Raw genomic sequence first — 17,003 nt, 5'->3', positions numbered from 1 at the left:
CTGGGTCTAACACGGCAGGATTCCGAGCAGATGTACCTGTGACCCTGAGGGTGGGGAGGAGAGGAAAGGTGGGACATGTTTCCCCCTTCAGAGACATGAAGAAAATGAAAGATGAGTGAGTGAGCAAGAAACAGCATCAGAGTGACTTGTGGAGGACGACATGGAAGGAAGGGGTTGGAGGACAAAGCCGGGAGACAGAGAACAGCCCTGGAAGAGCTGGGCCTCCAGTTTGCCAGGACCTGGGGGGCTGGTCATTAGCCCTGCTGACAACGGGACTCCCACAGCAGGATCCTCCCAGGTCTGCCTGTCCTCCTGGATACGACCTCAAGAAGGCACCTGATCGAGCATGAATCACCCAGCAGAGCTCATAAGAGAGACAGGACACAAGAAAGTGGAGTGTGTCATCCCATCCTCAACCTGCTTCCCCAGCCCAGCAGCTCTGGAGGGGACACAGCACCCTCATGAGAGCATGGCAGCATGCCAGGAGGTGTCTGAAGCTACAACAAAAGCACAACAACCGCTTCTGGAAGCCCACTTTATATCCCATGGTAATTCCACATGCTTACATGTAAAGGAGCAAATAATTTCTGGAAGAAAACATGGGCTTCAAAATATGTTATGCCTGCCCTGGCAGGCCCCCAATCTCGGATCTGGGAAGCCAGTGCTGCTCCTGGAGAAGGACAGCAGATGGGAGAATGAGAGCGGGGAAGGAGGAAAATGCCGTAACATAATGACCTTCACCCTCGGGAGAAGAAAGCAGCAAGCACCCCATAAGGCTGCCTCGGCCCAGTGAGAATCAGCCCCTGGAATCAGCACGCCGGGCACAGGTCCCGCCTGCTGGCTCCAGCTTTACCGTCCAGACAGCAGCACTCCGAGCCAAGGCCGAGCCCGATGCCAGGCTGCAGAGCACGCAGGGAATACCAACTCCCTCACACACAACCCACTTAAGAGCTGAACAAGTACCACCAGCCAACCCGAGTGTGGCTGTCGAGATCTGAGCCAGGAGGTAGAGTGAGGGGAAGGGAGAGCTGACAGGTCCCTGGACGGAGGCCAGAAAGCCTACAGACACCTCAGAGCAACAAGTTACGGGCCCGGGGCCTGGGAGAAAACCGGCAGAGAAGGGTGTGTGTGGCTGTCGGTGTGCAGGCAGGGGTAGGGAGGAAAAGAGTCTGAAAAGCAAGGAAAAGAGAAGAAATATCCACATAGAGGAGAGAGGAGGAAAAAGACCAGAAGAATGGGCAGGGACCAGAGAAAGGAAGAGGCAAGAGAAACCATCAAAGGAGAGGAACAGAGGAGGAGAGAGGCTGAGAGGGAAGGACAGGAGGGATGTCAGAGGCAGTCACCTAGGGTGGGGAGAGGCATGAAGACCAGAAGACACACCCTCCCACACACTTACATGAATACACGGGCCTTCATGTGCATACATACAGGCAACTATGTGTACACATGTAAGAGCCTGGTAGCTCCAGAATGTTCTCAACCAGGCTATGTAGGGATGAGAGCAACTTGGAAGATTCAACTCCATGTTTCACCCAAGAGTAGACTGAAGCCCAGAGACGGGCAGTGACTTGCCAAAGGTCACACAGCTATTTGCTGTCAGAGCCTAGGCTCAAAGCCAGACCTCAAACCTACAGTCCCACAAGTTTCACAGCACCCCATAGTTCTTAAGGGTCCAAACAGAACAGCCTGTGCACTGCAGCTGACTCATCTCTCTTCAGAGGCATCCTCACAATGACCAAGGGGTCCTCACCCAAGGAAAAGCTCTTGAAGACAAATACATCATCTCCCTCCCTCCAGCTTCTTGATGCCCTAACAAACTGGCCCAGATGAAAAATAAAAAGAGTAGAATGCGATCTCAGATTTAAATTCTATTCTACAAAGAACTTTCATTTACCTGATCCTCACCACGGACCCAGAAAGAAAGCAGACTATGTATTATTGTCCCATTTACAGATGAGTAAACAGATTCAGGGTAAGCGACCTGGCCAGGGTCACTGGGCTAGTAAGCAGCTGAGCTGACCCTTCAGCCAGGGGCTGTGTCATCACAGCACACACTCTACAGACTCCCCAGCCTGCAGCACTGTCTTCTCTCCCCCAGATGCCCCCTGGCCCCCTCAGCTGCCTTCTAAAGGAGGAAAGCAGAGGGGCCATCACCCCACCCCAAGTCCCGGCATCCCTATTCTGCCTCCATCCCTTCGCTGGCAAGGCGGGACGCAGGTGGGGAACCACACGCAGCAGGGCCCATGCAAGGGCAGCCGTGCTCCGGCTGCTCACCTGTGGTCCCCCGCTCACACGCCTGCAGAGCAGAGGCGAGCACTCGCCAGAGCGTTTCTGCCCTTCCATCGGCCCACCCCAGGGGCATCTCATTCAGACTCAAGAACACAGCCGAGTGCTGTTAGGGCGGCGGTTGAGAGCCGTCATCACAGGGCTTGGAAAGAACACACTGGGTTCCCCTAAGGGCTTATGGGGCACGTTCAGAAATCTCTGAGCAGGAGCAGCTGACAGAAGGGGTCCTCCAGCTCACATCCATGGGGATCTCCCTGTGTAATGGTGATCCATGCCCTGCCCCGCAGGGCGGCCCGCATGGACCAGAGCTCCCAGTGCTATCCCTGTGGTTGTTCTGGGGAAGATTTAGTTGTATCCTACCTCTGATATTCTGGCTTCCGACATCATCCATTATAGCTCCATAATCCACCTACTTATCTAAACTTTTAAAAGCTACTTAATATTTCAGCTTATGCCTCCTCTTAGAGGCATGAGTTGAGTAGCAATTATGTGAACAGTCAACCCTTTGTCTTTAGGTTACCTCTTTAAAGTCATAAGTTGCCCCCAGATCTTCATCTTAGAGCATCAAGTCACAGGATTCTTTCTCCCAGAGGCACTTTTTATTGATTCCAGACATTATGTCTTCAAATGAGTCCCCAGTGCTCTTCTTCTTAGTCTGTCTTTACACACTAAGCCCAGTCCCATACAGTCCTGCCTGTCCAGGGAGCAAGGCAGGACTGTCACCTCCAGTCCCATCGGCCAGACAACCCAAGGGGCCACACCACAGGGAGCTGCCTGCAGGGAAGCCCAGGGCATGTGAAAGACTTGGTCCTCTGAAGGCTTGCCCCAAGTCTGAACTCAACCTCCTCTGTGAAGTTTTCTTCAACCTTTCTAGGCAGAATGAATGAAGTGACTGTAATCACCTGGCTAGATGTCTGCTGCCTCCTTGCACACCGCAATCCTCAAAGACACTATTAGCCAGGCCTGTGCCTCAAAGCACAGAGTAAGTGCTCAAGTGAATGGACCCAGGTGGATGGGGTCCATCCACCTAAACCAAGCTCTCCTGCCCACTTCCGCCACCTACAAGCCTGGGAAGAACTCCCTGTGATAAGGCTCCATTGGCTTGGTATGGAGATTCCAGAGCACCCTATCCCCTCTAACGGGCTCTATCACTTTGCCAGTCACACAGAGCAGTCCTGGTAAAATATAGGAGACAGAGACACACCTGGGAGACAAGAACACTTCCAGACCCACTCTGAACTAGAAGCAACCAACAACTGAAATCTCGTCAACTGTTTAGTGAGCCATCTGTTCCGTTAAACTGGTGTTTGAATCAATCAGGAGGTGTGAGGCCAGACAGGCGTGCGCACGCGCGCGCGCACACACACACACACACACACACACACACACAGTACAGCAAACACTGCTTGACGAAGACGTCTTCTGCGCTCATTCAGTGCTTTGTCAAAATATGACTTTCTATCAGTTCTCTCCAATGACAGGCAGGACCAGCTTGAGGCTGCTGCTGCTAAGTCGCTTCAGTCGTGTCCGACTCTGTGCGACCCCAGAGATGGCAGCCCACCAGGCTCCCCTGTCCCTGGGATTCTCCAGGCAAGAACACCGGAGTGGGTTGCCATTTCCTTCTCCAATGCATGAAAGTGAAAAGTGAAAGTGAAGTCGCTCAGTCGTGTCTGACTCTTAGTGGCCCCATGGATTGCAGCCTACCAGGCTCCTCTGCAGCTTGAGGTTACCAACTTATAAAACAGTTGTGTCCCAGAAGTTTATTTGCAAAACAGCCACTGAGAACTTAGGTTGAAGAGGGAGAAGACCGCACTGGAGTGGAGCCCCTAACAGCTCACGGAACCCACAGAGTAGTAAAGGGTTTGTGACTCAGGCAAGGACAGAGATATTAAAGGTTACAAAGACCATTATGGGCCATGCAGGAAAAGAACTGCCATGTTCCCAGGACAGCCCCACCTCGTCCCCATACTAACAAAACTGTAGTACTACCTATGATCCTCTCCCCTGCTCTTCCCAAACTCACGTTCTCAATAAACCCCACATCCAGCTGAGGACCCAGTGGCCCTGGGAACACCTCCTGTCCTCAATCAGAAGGACATGTAAATGCTGGTGTCCACCCAGTGCAGTGCCTTGCAGGCAGACAGTGCTCAACAAACGTGCAAAGAACAAACCTATTCTTCCCGACCTTTTCCGTATGTTTCACTGTCTGTGTCTTTGCTCTGTTTTTGCCAATCTATGCCCAATTGGGAACTAATTATGTGACAAGAGGTGTGTGTATATAAATCCCAGCAGCAAAAGTGCTGAATGTGGAGAGATGTGGCAATTACTCCTAATGAGGAGAAGGAAGGGAAGCCGAAAACACCATGGACTTAAAACCCCCAAACTCAGAAGGATCTGAGGAGTTCAAAGTGCCCCTTTTGCCACACTCAGAAGGGGCTGGCGTGTGATTCTGCCACCATGACAGTGACACGGAGTCTCTGGGAGGGGGCAGGGGCAGCAGGAGGAGGAGCAGCTCACAGCCTTGTCATCGGGACATATTGGGGTAGGGACACAGGCCGGAGCAAAGGGCTGGAAGGACTCAGCCACCTGTCCAGGACGGACCCGTGTGACGGAGCCACCTCGGAAGCCAGGGCAACAGACAGGTCTGCCAGTTGACTCCCCACTTGTGCCCTGTGGGCCCTGGAGACCCCCATGAAGGGCCTGGCTGCGGGTAAAGCACATGGTTCTCAACACAGACTCTCCCCATAAACGAGCCCACCAAGTGGCCCTGAAAATCATCTTGCCTCTTTGGGCATCAAGGCTCCTTCTGCCACCCTCGGAGAAGACAAAAATCAAGTGCATGACAACAAAGTAACAAGTAAAAGTACTATGTAAAAGGGAAGAAGAGGGGTGGGGAAAGACAGGAGGGGGAGCCACACCTACCCTTCTCCAGCCCATAGCGGTCCTGCAGCATCACTGGGGGGTTTCGGGGGAGGGCGTCCTTCTGCAGTTGTCTCTCCATCATACCTCCTCTCCCAGAATATCAATCAGGAACAATTCCCACCCCACCCACCAGAGCCCACCCCTCGCCCTCCAGCCACCGTGTCCCACGTCCCCAGGATCGTACCCACAGTCCACCCAGCAGACGGTGCCTTGTCCTTTCACTGCCTGGGCGACAGTAGACAATAACTTGAGGTGACTTTCAGCTGCAGCTTCTGCAAAATAAACAAACAAATAAACACCTGTACCCAAGCACACTGCCCCCACCCCTGCCATCTTGCCTCAGCAAGGAAGGACGGAGTCCAGTCCTAGAGGCGAGGTTCTGAGCACCAGCTAGAATGCATCCCTGTGGGCAACGGTTCTAACTGAGGACCATCCAGCTCTTCTCAGAAAGCCCCGCTCCCGCCACCCTCGCAGACGTAGAACCCGTCATCCCTCCTTCAAGCCACGCCTCACACCTCACTCTGCCAAGTCTCTCAGGTAGATCCTCAACTCCCTGTAGAATCTCTGACTCGTTACCTTTCTGGGACACACTTTGAAAATTCTATAGCCAAACAATTACAGTTCTATAACTACGCAGGCAACGAGTCTGCTGGTTCCACGCTTGCCTGACCTGGTGCCCAACCTGGGAACTGACAAGGGCAGGGACCAGACCCTTTCCTTCACCTGTGCATCACACACTCACCTAGGGGCTCTGCACAACACCGTGATTAAATGAGGTTTACCTGTGACTCTGGTCTCTGATGGACCGACGCTAAATGTACCCAAGTCACTCTCACAGCCTGCTTCCCCAGCCTGGCAGTACCCTGGGGGGGTCAGCTGCAGGACCACGGACTACGCCTCAGGGCCAGGCAGAGTGAGCATGAGAAAGGATGAGGTGTTGGGGCAGAGCCCCTGGAAAGTACGCTAGGAGGGCAGGCTCTTAGACATGGAGCCGCTGTGGCTAGGATCGCCATGCCACCAGCCTGCGGCGCTCCACTGCGTGGTGGCTGTGGCCAGGCTGTCACGCTCCCCCATTGTCCCTGTCAGCTAGCTCCCTGGAAAGGGCCCCTATGCAGACACTGTGGGGACAGCAGGCTGCCGCCCTCACCCGCCAGAAACTGCATGATATGTTTCAAAGCCAAGCAGAAATGATATCTGAATTATTTGCCTCCTCAGATCTCCTTTTCTAGTGTGGATAATGGAAGCTGTTTGTGAACACAAAGCCTGCTGAGCCTTTTATGCAGTGAACAGAAAACATCCTTCAAGAGCCCTGCACAGAGCCACCCACAGAGGCCCTCCCTGAAACCCCCAGGCCAATGGGGGTGGGGGTAGGGGTGGGGGCGGGGGCTCAGCCGAGGTGGGAAAGGTCGTCCTCACCCTTCAGACTGGGATCGGGAGGCGGGGGAGGGAAACTTGAGAAAAGCACATGAAGCCCTCTCCCTAAGCCTGCCTTGCAGTCATGGAAAGGGAGGCACTGGCTGGGAAGAGGAGGGGAGAGAAGCCAGTGCTCCTGAAGCCATGGGAGGTCCCCAGTGTCAGGATAGGCCTGGGCAGGAGGCAGGAAGGTAAAATGACCACTGGGGTCCAAGCCCAGAGATCCAGACCAGGGAGGAGCCAGGTGCACAGGGCTGCTGAGAGCTCCACTGCCAAGAGGCAGGGACAGAGGTGGGGCCAGGGCAGAAGAGAAAACAAGAGCGCTCCCAGCCCCTCAAGCACTGGGCTAGACACCTCACCTTCCCATTCTCTACTCTCCGCATCCTTTCCTGGTGGCTGAGCCTCCCGTCACTGCAGACTTTGCACGTTATTCTTGCCTCCAGCAGAGGAGGCCAGGCAAAAAAAGGGGACAGAGGGACCCACCCTAGCGTCCACCGCCTGGTGGACCTCAGGCCAGGCAGCTCCAATTTCCTCACTCGTAAACTGGACATCACCTGACAACCTGCACTGCCTCCTCACGCTGCTGCTGCTAAGTCGCTTCAGTCGTGTCCGACTCTGTGAGACCCCAGAGATGGCAGCCCACCAGGCTCCCCCGTCCCTGGGATTCTCCAGGCAAGAACACTGGAGTGGGTTGCCATTTCCTTCTCCAATGCATGAAAGTGAAAAGTGAAAGTGAAGTCGCGCAGTCGTGTCTGACCCTCAGCGACCCCATGGACTGCAGCCTACCAGTCTCCTCCGTCCATGGGATTTTTCAGGCAAGAGTACTGGAGTGGGGTGCCATTGCCTTCTCTGCCTCCCTCATGGCAAGGCAGCAAATGAGAGTGTGTCTCAGAAGTTCCTTGCAGAGCCCTTCTAAGAAGGCGAGCTTATGTGAAGGGGTGTGCACAGGGAAGAAAGTGAGCATGTTCCTGGTTGGGCTGACGACCCCAGCTCCAGGGGCACCCAAGGATGTTGAGACACGCTTGTTCAGGGCCCTGGAGCCCAGGCCTCAGGAGAGACTCTTACTGTCCCCTGCCTCAGTTTCCCCCTATTCCCAACAGAAAACAACCCCTGGGAGCGTGTGCCAGGCCCTCATAACAGCAAAGGCCAGCACGTGCCGGGTGTGTGGAGGACGCAGGCCTCAGGAAGGACACGCGTCTATCCAGAAGATCCATCAGCACCACCACCTCCCTGCTCCCGCCCCGGGCTGGGTGTCGAGTATGAGCTGCTGAGAGAGCTGTGCCGGAACTGGCCCCGACTACTGGCTACTGCTTCTCTGGGGCACAGAAAACTTGGCATCCTTGAGGGCAGCAAGAACACTTAACTCTGCTGGAACAGTGTCAAGTCAGATGTTCGAAGTCACAGCCAAGAGCTGAGCAAACCTATTCGTCTGTGATGTCCTCTCCAGCCTCAAGGTCAGAAGAAGCAAACCACTATTTCCACCCCACACTGAGCGCAGAGCCCACTCCAAACTCAGTCTCTTGTTCTGACCCCAGAGCGAGATAGACTGGGGCCAGGCAAGGCCAGGACTGCCAGCCTGGGTGTGTGCCCCCATGCCTGGGGCAATTCAGCTGGAGACAGGCTGGCCCAGTCAATTAATCCACAGCTCTGATGAAGTGTGGCCCTGGCGGGGATGGCCTGCTGTCCAGCAGCCAGAGAGTCCATCCCGGGTGGTCACTGTCCTCTGGACTCCTTCACACACATTTCGTCTCCCTCCTGAGGCACTGAGGGACTCCAGGGGGCTTTTCCTAAGGAACCCTGGTAAAAGGGAACTAAAATAACCTCTTAGGGATCCAAAGCAGCAGCACTAATGCCCCTTCATCAGGACCCTCGGTGAGCAGTTTTTAGTCCTGGGGTCTCTGCCTCCCATCTCTGCCCCCGCTCCTTCCTTTCTATCCCACTGCATCCCTGACCACAGCCCCAAGGCCAGGAGAGGCACTCACCAGATTTGGAGTAAAGCACCAGTACATTATTCCGGGTCCTGAGAAGTTTTTTCAAGTCCTTGGGGTCAGATATTCTCTCGATGAGTGAGGAGAACTTTGCGGAGGACAGCCACGTCGGCAGGACCACCTGGGGATCAAGGAGCCAAGGACCGTGAGTCCCGAGTCCCAGTGGGCCCGAGGACAAGAAGCACCCCCAGATGTGTTGCCCCTAGGCACAACTGACTGGGGAAGGATAAGGTACACCCCTCCTCTCAACCCGACACCTGCCTTTTGCCTCACCCCCTCTCCAAATCCCAGGCAGCACTAGTGGTAAAGAAGCCGCCTGCCAGTGCAGGAGACCTGGGAAGATCCCCTGGAGGAGGGCATGGCGAGCCACTCCAGTATTCTTGCCTGGAGCATCCCATGGGCAGAGGAGCCTGGAGCACCACAGTCCACAGGGTCACAAAGAGTGGGACACGACTAAAACAACTTAGCACTCACGCACATACTCTCCAAGTAGCACCCCTCCCACAGGGACTCTTCCAGCCGACTCCCAGCCACCAGCTCCCCCCTCCTCTTCGTGCACTTTTTGTATGAGGCCATACGGACTACATGGGTGCATAAGCATGCTGCATGGACGTTCCTGCCACCCTTTCAATCAAGACCTCTCTGGGAGGTCAAGGTCTGTACCCTACCCTGCCCTCAAATGTCACACAGTGGAGCAATGTGAAAACTCCATCCTGCCTAGAAGCACCAAAGCCCAAAATCCACAGAGAAGTATGATCACCTCTTAATGTGATCCTATTCAGGATGGGAATGAATGGGTGGTTGAGGGGTTTTCCACTTCCCCCACTTAGCCAATGGTCTAAGGAGACCAGCCAACAAGAAACAAGCCAATTCTCCCACAGAAAACCCTGAACACCTTGGGCCCTGGAAGTACCAGGCCCTGCTGCAGGCATGAGAGGTGGGCTGAAAGCAGGAGCAGGGACGGGGAGGCTGTTAAATGTCTGAACAAAACTGTGACACAGCAGAGCCCCTCACCCACACAGCCGGCCAACAGGCCCCTGCACAGCCAGCAAAGAATACCACGGTTAACACCTGGAGAGACGGAGTAAGAAACGCTCTGCCAGGAGACACCAGGCAGGGTGCAGACAAACTGAACCTTGAGATCACCCATCTTCTCTAGGCCTCTACCCCTCAGCACCTTCACCTCCCTCTTCCAGAATGTTGCTAACCTAATCCCCCAAGAAGGTTATGGAGGAATGTGGAAAGAAGAGGCAACTACGGATTATCTGATGTGCTTGATCTTATAGATCAGTTAGTTTGACCAAAGTTGCATAGCTAATAAGAAGCAGGGCTAGCATCTGAACCCTCGTCTCTCTATGTGACCCCAGGTCCTCTTAGGCCACTGCCTCTTTGTAGCCAGAAGTCTTGCATTGAGTCTGAGCTCCACTCAATAGCCAAGATGCCCAGGCAACATCACTCAACCTTCTACAGACTTAGGGCTTCGCATCCGATGTGGAGATAATGATACCTCCCCTCGTGGGACAGCCGTGAGGATGAAAGGGGGTAACTTATCGAACATGCCTTATAAATCATACAGCACTCTAACAGTACCAGTTACTGTAATATATAATGTAAATTTCCATCTCAGCAGAGTAGAACACAGAAATGTGTCCATATTCTAGTGCTTCTAAATATAATCTGCCATTGGATGCAACTTAACCTTTTCCACAGAGTAAAACCATCAGAAGGAGTTGTCCAGGAATGCTTTTTCCTTTATTCTGCCCTGGCAGGATGTGTGCAATGCCTGAGGACCCCCCGCCTTCATACAGCAGCTTTGAGACTACACCAAAAAGTCCACTCCACCTTATTATTACATGTTATTCCAGAAAGGTCCATAACAAAATGCACATGGTTAAAGGAAAAAAAGAAAAGAATCTGTTGGAAAAACATGTTGATGCTGCTGTTTTTAATCCTTGAATAACCTGCGTAGTCAATAGAAACAACTGCCCTTGCCCAGTGCCTCAGGACTCTGACCCGCAGATCAGCGCTCCTGAGAGGCACCTGCATTTCTGGACTGGGGGGTCAGGAAAGGGGAAGGGATGGCGGGCCCTGTGCCCACCTGCCCAGGCAGCACAGCAGCGTTCCGCTGGGCCAAGCGGCAGCAAAGTGTCCACAGCAGAAACCACAAGAGCACCAAGTCTCAAGGCTTATCCACAGCTTCCTTCCTAGAAAGCCCAGTGAATCCCTCAGGTCATCTAACAGTTATATTCTAACCAACAGCTACTCTCAGAGTACACAAACCACCAAAGCCTCTGCCCCAGTGTTCACCCTCACACAGCAGACAGCTTCAGCTCTACCAGAAATACACTGAGGCTGGGGCTTAAACGTAGCACTGTCTGCAGCCGGCCTGGTTAAGAACTCTTTAAGGAGGGTCCATCTCCTCCTCACCTTGCCCCATCCCTACTCCACTCCCTAAACTAGGAGCACCTGCCCCTTGAAAGCCCTTAGGATACGTTTGTCCAACACAATAAACATGACACACACGACTGCCACACTCTTGACCTTTGCAGAGGTCCTCCGCTGGGAGCATGTTACAAGGTGAGTCTGTGACAGCTCTTGGGAGATCCAGAGGGAGCATGGAAACCAGACAGACCCAGGGCAGTCAGGGAGGGTCTGGGCTGGAGAGTGGTAGGAGAGGGCCGGTGGGGCCAGTCCAGGGTGGGTGGGGTGGGACCTTGAAAGCCTGGCTCGAAAGCCCTATCTGGCTGTGATCTCAGACTGGGCAGTCAGAAGGCTGGCGGTGAAGGGACTCCCCGGGGGGGCACCCAAGTAAAGAGAAATGGTTCACTCCAAGAGGCTCAAGAGAAAAACAACAGAACTCAATGACTATTCATCTGTAAGCAAGGGAGGAAGACTAGAAGCCGAAATGACCCAAATGGAACAAAAATCAAAATTGCAAGAATGGAGAAGCAGAGGAGGCTTTTGTTTCTATTGAGGAAGGTGATAATGAGCTTAGGCAGAGATATGTGGACAAGACACCCCACCGAGGTGTCCTCCAGACTGGAGAGTGAGACTCAGTGAAGTCTCAGAGGTCAGGGTCCAGAGGGAGAGGAGGAGGAGGAGGAGGGACCAGGAGAAAGGTCAGGAAGAAGGCAGGAAGTACCACATCAACGCAGACCAGGAAGGAGACACACAGGCAAAGGCCAGGCCAAGTGCAGTGGGGAGGCCAGGCTGCAGAGAGAAGCACACACATGCAGGAGCACAGGCGGCGCAGGGTGGGGAGAAGGGCGGGCTGTCTCCACCAAAGGTGGGGAGCCGCGTGGACGTTTGTGGGCACAGGAGAGGCAGGATTTGCCAGGAGAGGATTTGAAATAAAGGGAACAAGAGGAAAACAGTCAGGATAGGTAGATCCAGGGGAAATCAGGGGACTTGGTGTACAAAGAGCTCAGATGCTCGCTTTAGTATCTCTGACAGCAGGGTAAGAGGCCCCTATATATGGCCTCAGACAGACCCTCACCTTAGCAAGCAACCACAGGGACAGGCAGGAGCACGGCCCTTTCCTCCCTCCTCTAAACGCAAGGGGACTCTCCTCCAGCCGCTTGGCATTCTCCTTTCTCCTCCGCTTCAGTCTAACCTTTCCAGCATGCACACTCCTTCCCTCCCTTAAGATGCAGCTCCAGGGAGCCCTGGATAGCCCTGCCAAGAGCCTTCCTGCAGACTTCATAAGTCACAACCCACAAACCTTGATAACAATAACTAAGGCAACAATAACAATGTTAATGATGCACAAACTCTGTTTTGTCAAGCCCTCAGGAGGGGACAGGGCAATGTGTGCAAAGGAAGCCAGCCACCATCCGAGCCAACCATGGAGCTGTAGCTGGGTTTGGCAGGCAGGCAGGCTCTTTACACCCTAAGTCTTTCATTTAGGAGGAAGAAGAGAAAAAAATCCCCTTCTGTTGCCTGTGCAAACTCCTTCTGACTGTCCCCCAATAATTGCTTTCTTTCTGCTCGCCAACCCCAGCCTTCACAGTATTTCCATCAGGGCTGAACTACCCCACTGGCTGGGCTGAGACCCATAAATCCTCCCCTGGGTGCAGGGCAGAACACACCTGGGAAGGACATTCCCTTCTTCTACTGCTGGGGAACACGGGCCCCAAAACCAGGTCCCATTTGCATCAGAGAGTCAGTGCCCCCCATCAGAGCACTGGTCCCCAGAGCTCCCAAGCCCTGTCACAGCACCCTTCTCAGAACACCAGGACCCAGCATCAGAGAAGCAGCCCCTCCACTCAAGCCCCTCCCCCAATCAGAGCATAAGGCACCTTGCAGAGCCCAGCAGCCACTCAGGGTGCCCGACACGAAGGCCCTCACCCCCACCCTCTACTACAGCTGGAGGCAATGGGGTTGAGGACACTGGCTTCTCCCCTCACCTTCTGAATAGGTGTCTGCCCGTTTTAGGGCCTGCCAGACACAGGGGCCTCCGGCCAAGAAGCTCGCTCTCCTCCCTCTGTGGTCTCACCATCCCCAAGACACATAGGAAGAGCACTGTGTCTGGAGTTAGGCAAACCTGGGCTCAAATCCAGGCACTGTCATTTACAGCAGGATGATCTGAGGGGTTACGAGTGTCACTTCCCCACCTACAAAGAGGAGAAGATAACACTGACACCTGCCTTGCAGTGTTGGCTGAGGATCAAACAAGGGGGTTAAACTACACAGAGAACCTAACGTTATGCTTGGCACACAGCACACAAGCCTCGTAATTATCTGTATTAGTACTATTAGTGAGACAAATCACAGGCAGAGCAAGGACAACAGGAGACCCAGCACCACCTTTTCCTCTTCAGGGCCCTGCCTGCAATCAGGCAGGACAGCACGTCCGAGCAGGAAGAAATGTGCACGTACACAAATCCAGCGTCAACACCGAGAATAACTACCCGGCACACGGAGGATGGTCCTTCCTGGCTTTGTGCCCATCTGCCCCTCCGGGCACTAGCCTCATCCTACAGATGAAAAAACTGAAGTTCAGAGAGGTTAACTTACTTACCACGGTCACACAGTAGGTCAAGTCACAGAGTTCGGGCCTCCCAGGTCCTGGCCAGAGGTAGTGGCTTACCTCTACCCCACAAGCTCCCTAGACTCACAGCACCTCAAGTGGACCCTTCCCAGAAGCACCTTCTTCCCGCGGCTGGGGGAAATCAAATCATCCAAGAAAAGCCAAAATCTTCCAGAATGGGCAAGAAGGGTCCCAGCAGGGATTTACACCAACTCTCTACTTCCTGAAAGCCCAGAACACCTGCTGTTGGCCACCCTTCTCAAGACCCTGGGGCAGTCAACCCAGATCTGCAGTTCATCAGAGGTGTGTGCAGAGTCTGGGCTCTTTTCTGCCTCCTCTCATTCTCTCTAACACACCGCATCACAATTTCCACTGTCTTCACTTAACCTCACCCACCATCACCACCAGGCTAGACACAGAGTCATGCAATTCTGGAAGATAACAGGAGATCAGTCCTTGCCACATTACACCCTCAGCTTTAAAAAGCTCCAGATCTCTGGGGTACATGCCAGCACCCTCACATTCTCTATAGCCCAGGAGGCTGTCTGTTGTTACAGATTTACTATTCAATGCACGTCTTGAAGCCAGAGGTATTCAAGTATGTAAAAGTGACTTGCTAAAGGAGGAAGAGTTGAGGACAGAAGTTTAACATTTAGGAAAAAGGGTGGAGGTGGGACTTGACCTTCTTTTTGCTCTGTCACCTGGAAGAAAGATAGCCTTCTTATGTTTGGAGCTGTGAAGAAACTGGTTTAATTTAGTGTAGCCCACATCTTACTCAAAATAGTTTTGAAATGTCAGAATCTAAGTCTAGACTCTTAGGAAGCTGGTGGTAAAGGGATCCAGGAATAAGGTTACAAACAGATGACCTGAACCCCAGGTCAGAGAACCACAGCTGGCTGAGTATTTGAGAGCTAGAGGTTTGGTAGAAAGAGTCAGAGACTCAAGTTTTGTGCTGGTTTTGATATTTACAGACTGTGTGACTTTGGACAAGCCATGCCTCCTTCTCTGTGTCTTTCTCTGTAAAATGAAGGGATTGAAAGTGATTTCCAAAGTCCTTTACAATTATGATATTCTGCAAACCTCGTCTAGTGACCACTACCAGAGAAGTACAGTGAAGTAATTACACCTCAAGAAGAAACTGCTGAGTTGCCTTAGGCATGTGGCCACCCACATTAAAAGTCAAACTTTTCAGTCTTCCCTGCATCAAGTGTGCCCTGTGGCTAAATTCCAGCCCCTGGAATGTAAACCGAAGTGTTATGCGGCAACTTTTAGGAAGTGTCCCTAATAGACAGTCTAAGAGTTTTCTTAGTCCCTTCCTCCTTTCTGCTCCCTAGAATCTGGAAAGATGGCTGGAACTCAAGCAGCTACCTTGAGACAATGAGGTGGAGTTCGTTCAGTTCAGTCGCTCAGTCGTGTCCGACTCTTTGCGACCCCGTGAATTGCAGCATGCCAAGCCTCCCTGTCCATCACCAACTCCCGGAGTTCACTCAAACTCACGTCCATCGAGTCGGTGATGCCATCCAGCCATCTCATCCTCTGTCATCCCCTTCTCTTCCTGCCCCAAATCCCTCCCAGCATCAGAGTCTTTTCCAACGAGTCAACTCTTCGCATGAGGTGGCCAAAGTACTGGAGTTTCAGCTTTAGCATCATTCCTTCCAAAGAACACCCAGGACTGATCTCCTTTAGAATGGACTGGTTGGATCTCCTTGCAGTCCTCGAGACTCTCAAGAGCTTTCTCCAACACCACAGTTCAAAAGCATCAATTCTTCAGCACTCAGCTTTCTTCACAGTCCAACTCTCACATACATACATGACTACTGGAAAAACCATAGCCTTGAAGGACTTGCTAAAGATATAGAGTTATCAAAATAGAAGGCACCTGGGACTATGATACCACAGAGGAATATACTGGCCCTGGAACACCCCTTTCCAGACTTCTATGTGAGTGGAATAAAGAATCTCTTTGAGGCACTATCATTCTGGGTTTTCTGGCACACGTGCAAATAGATCTTGAGTGCCTACTGAAACAAAAGCTTTAACTAGAAAGAAATATTAACTACTCCAGTTGGGATATTTCAAAGCATCAAATCATGGATTATACTTTAGATCAACTGCTACAAGGAAGGAGACAGACTATCAAGGGTTTGATTTACTGTTTTCCTCCTAATTACTCGAGTTTCACTGTGCCTATTCCCATCCCAAGTATCTTGGTCACCTGGTGATGGCTACCCACAAATGAAAGAAAAACTAATAACTCCTCAGTTTCCCCACAACCTCAGCCCTTTACTATTAATAGTAAGGAGACCACTGCAGGAGACCAACAGGCCAGGACATCCCTCAGAGTTGAGCTGGGTTGGTTGGTTTCCAGATAGAAGACTCCTCTCAACATTTCTCCATGCCGTCTCCAGCCTCCAGAGCCAAGTACTCAAAATCTCCTGAGGCTGCTCAGCACGTTGGAGTCCAGAAGGTTGTGGAAGCTAAACATGTTAATGCACAGAAGTCCATGTCCTACCATTTCATCTTGGATGGCTCCAGTCATTAGAAAGTTCCAATCCCTCCCCCCCCAAGCCATTCTGCCAGCCTACCACACTCTGAAGACAGCAAACACATTCACTCTTAGGATTCTGTAGGTGAAATTCCCCAATTCCTCATGTGCCCCCAAGCCCCTCAATGTCCTGAATGGTCTGCCCTAGACACACCCATGCTCCCAGTTCCCAGAGCTATCCCAAGGCCAGGAGTTGGGTGGCAGAGCCTGATGGGAGTAATGTCCCATTTTACACTATAATTTACTTTCGGAAATAAATATCTATGCTTTCATAATTCAAAATACAGGAAATTAATCTCAACACCAATCTTGATTTTTGGATGACAGTTTTTAAAAAAAATTGAAAAACACCGTTAGTGAATCTCTTAAAATATGACACCTGACTGTCATATAGTGCTGGCAAAGACTTAAGCCAGTACAATTCTTTTGAAAAGCTATTTGGCACAATTAATCAAGTATCTTAAAAGCATTTCTGCTTCTCCACGTGGTAATTCCACTTTTGGGAATGTGTCCCAAGGAAATGCGCAGAGATTCTGACATATATATGACTCACTCATTCTTACTCATGAGTCAAAAATTGTAAACAACTTAAATATCCAACATCGGGGGAACCGTTTCTTAGAATAAACCACTTGACAGGATGAAACAGGCATTTAAGAGATGTTTTCAAAGATTGTGCAGTGAAAAGATGTTTGTTTTAATGTTAAGTTTTTAAAACAGAATTTAAAATGTACATGGTATGATTACAACTATGCAGCCAATTATGCTAAGAAAATGACCGGAAGAAAAAGAAATTCACCAAAGTAAGCCTTTGTCCTTG

At 52.0% G+C, this 17,003-nt stretch overlaps 1 protein-coding gene across 2 annotated transcripts in view; it reads right to left on the bottom strand.

The window, feature by feature from the left end:
• The window catches only part of PDIA5 (protein disulfide isomerase family A member 5), a 93,079-nt gene that overhangs the window by 64,684 nt on the left and 11,392 nt on the right, over positions 1-17,003 (bottom strand). For both annotated transcript variants that reach the window (XM_055568396.1, XM_055568397.1), the window contains exons 2-3: positions 8,604-8,730; positions 5,393-5,480 (exon numbers count right to left, since the gene is read on the bottom strand). In XM_055568396.1, the coding sequence (XP_055424371.1) occupies positions 5,393-5,480; positions 8,604-8,730 (215 nt within the window). The remainder of the gene's footprint in view (positions 1-5,392; positions 5,481-8,603; positions 8,731-17,003) is intronic.

Source organism: Bubalus kerabau, chromosome 2 (assembly GCF_029407905.1).
Source record: "Bubalus kerabau isolate K-KA32 ecotype Philippines breed swamp buffalo chromosome 2, PCC_UOA_SB_1v2, whole genome shotgun sequence".
NCBI lineage: Eukaryota > Metazoa > Chordata > Mammalia > Artiodactyla > Bovidae > Bubalus > Bubalus kerabau.
The sequence above is the reverse complement of the archived record's forward strand: the minus strand, read 5'-3'. Positions and strand labels throughout refer to the sequence as shown.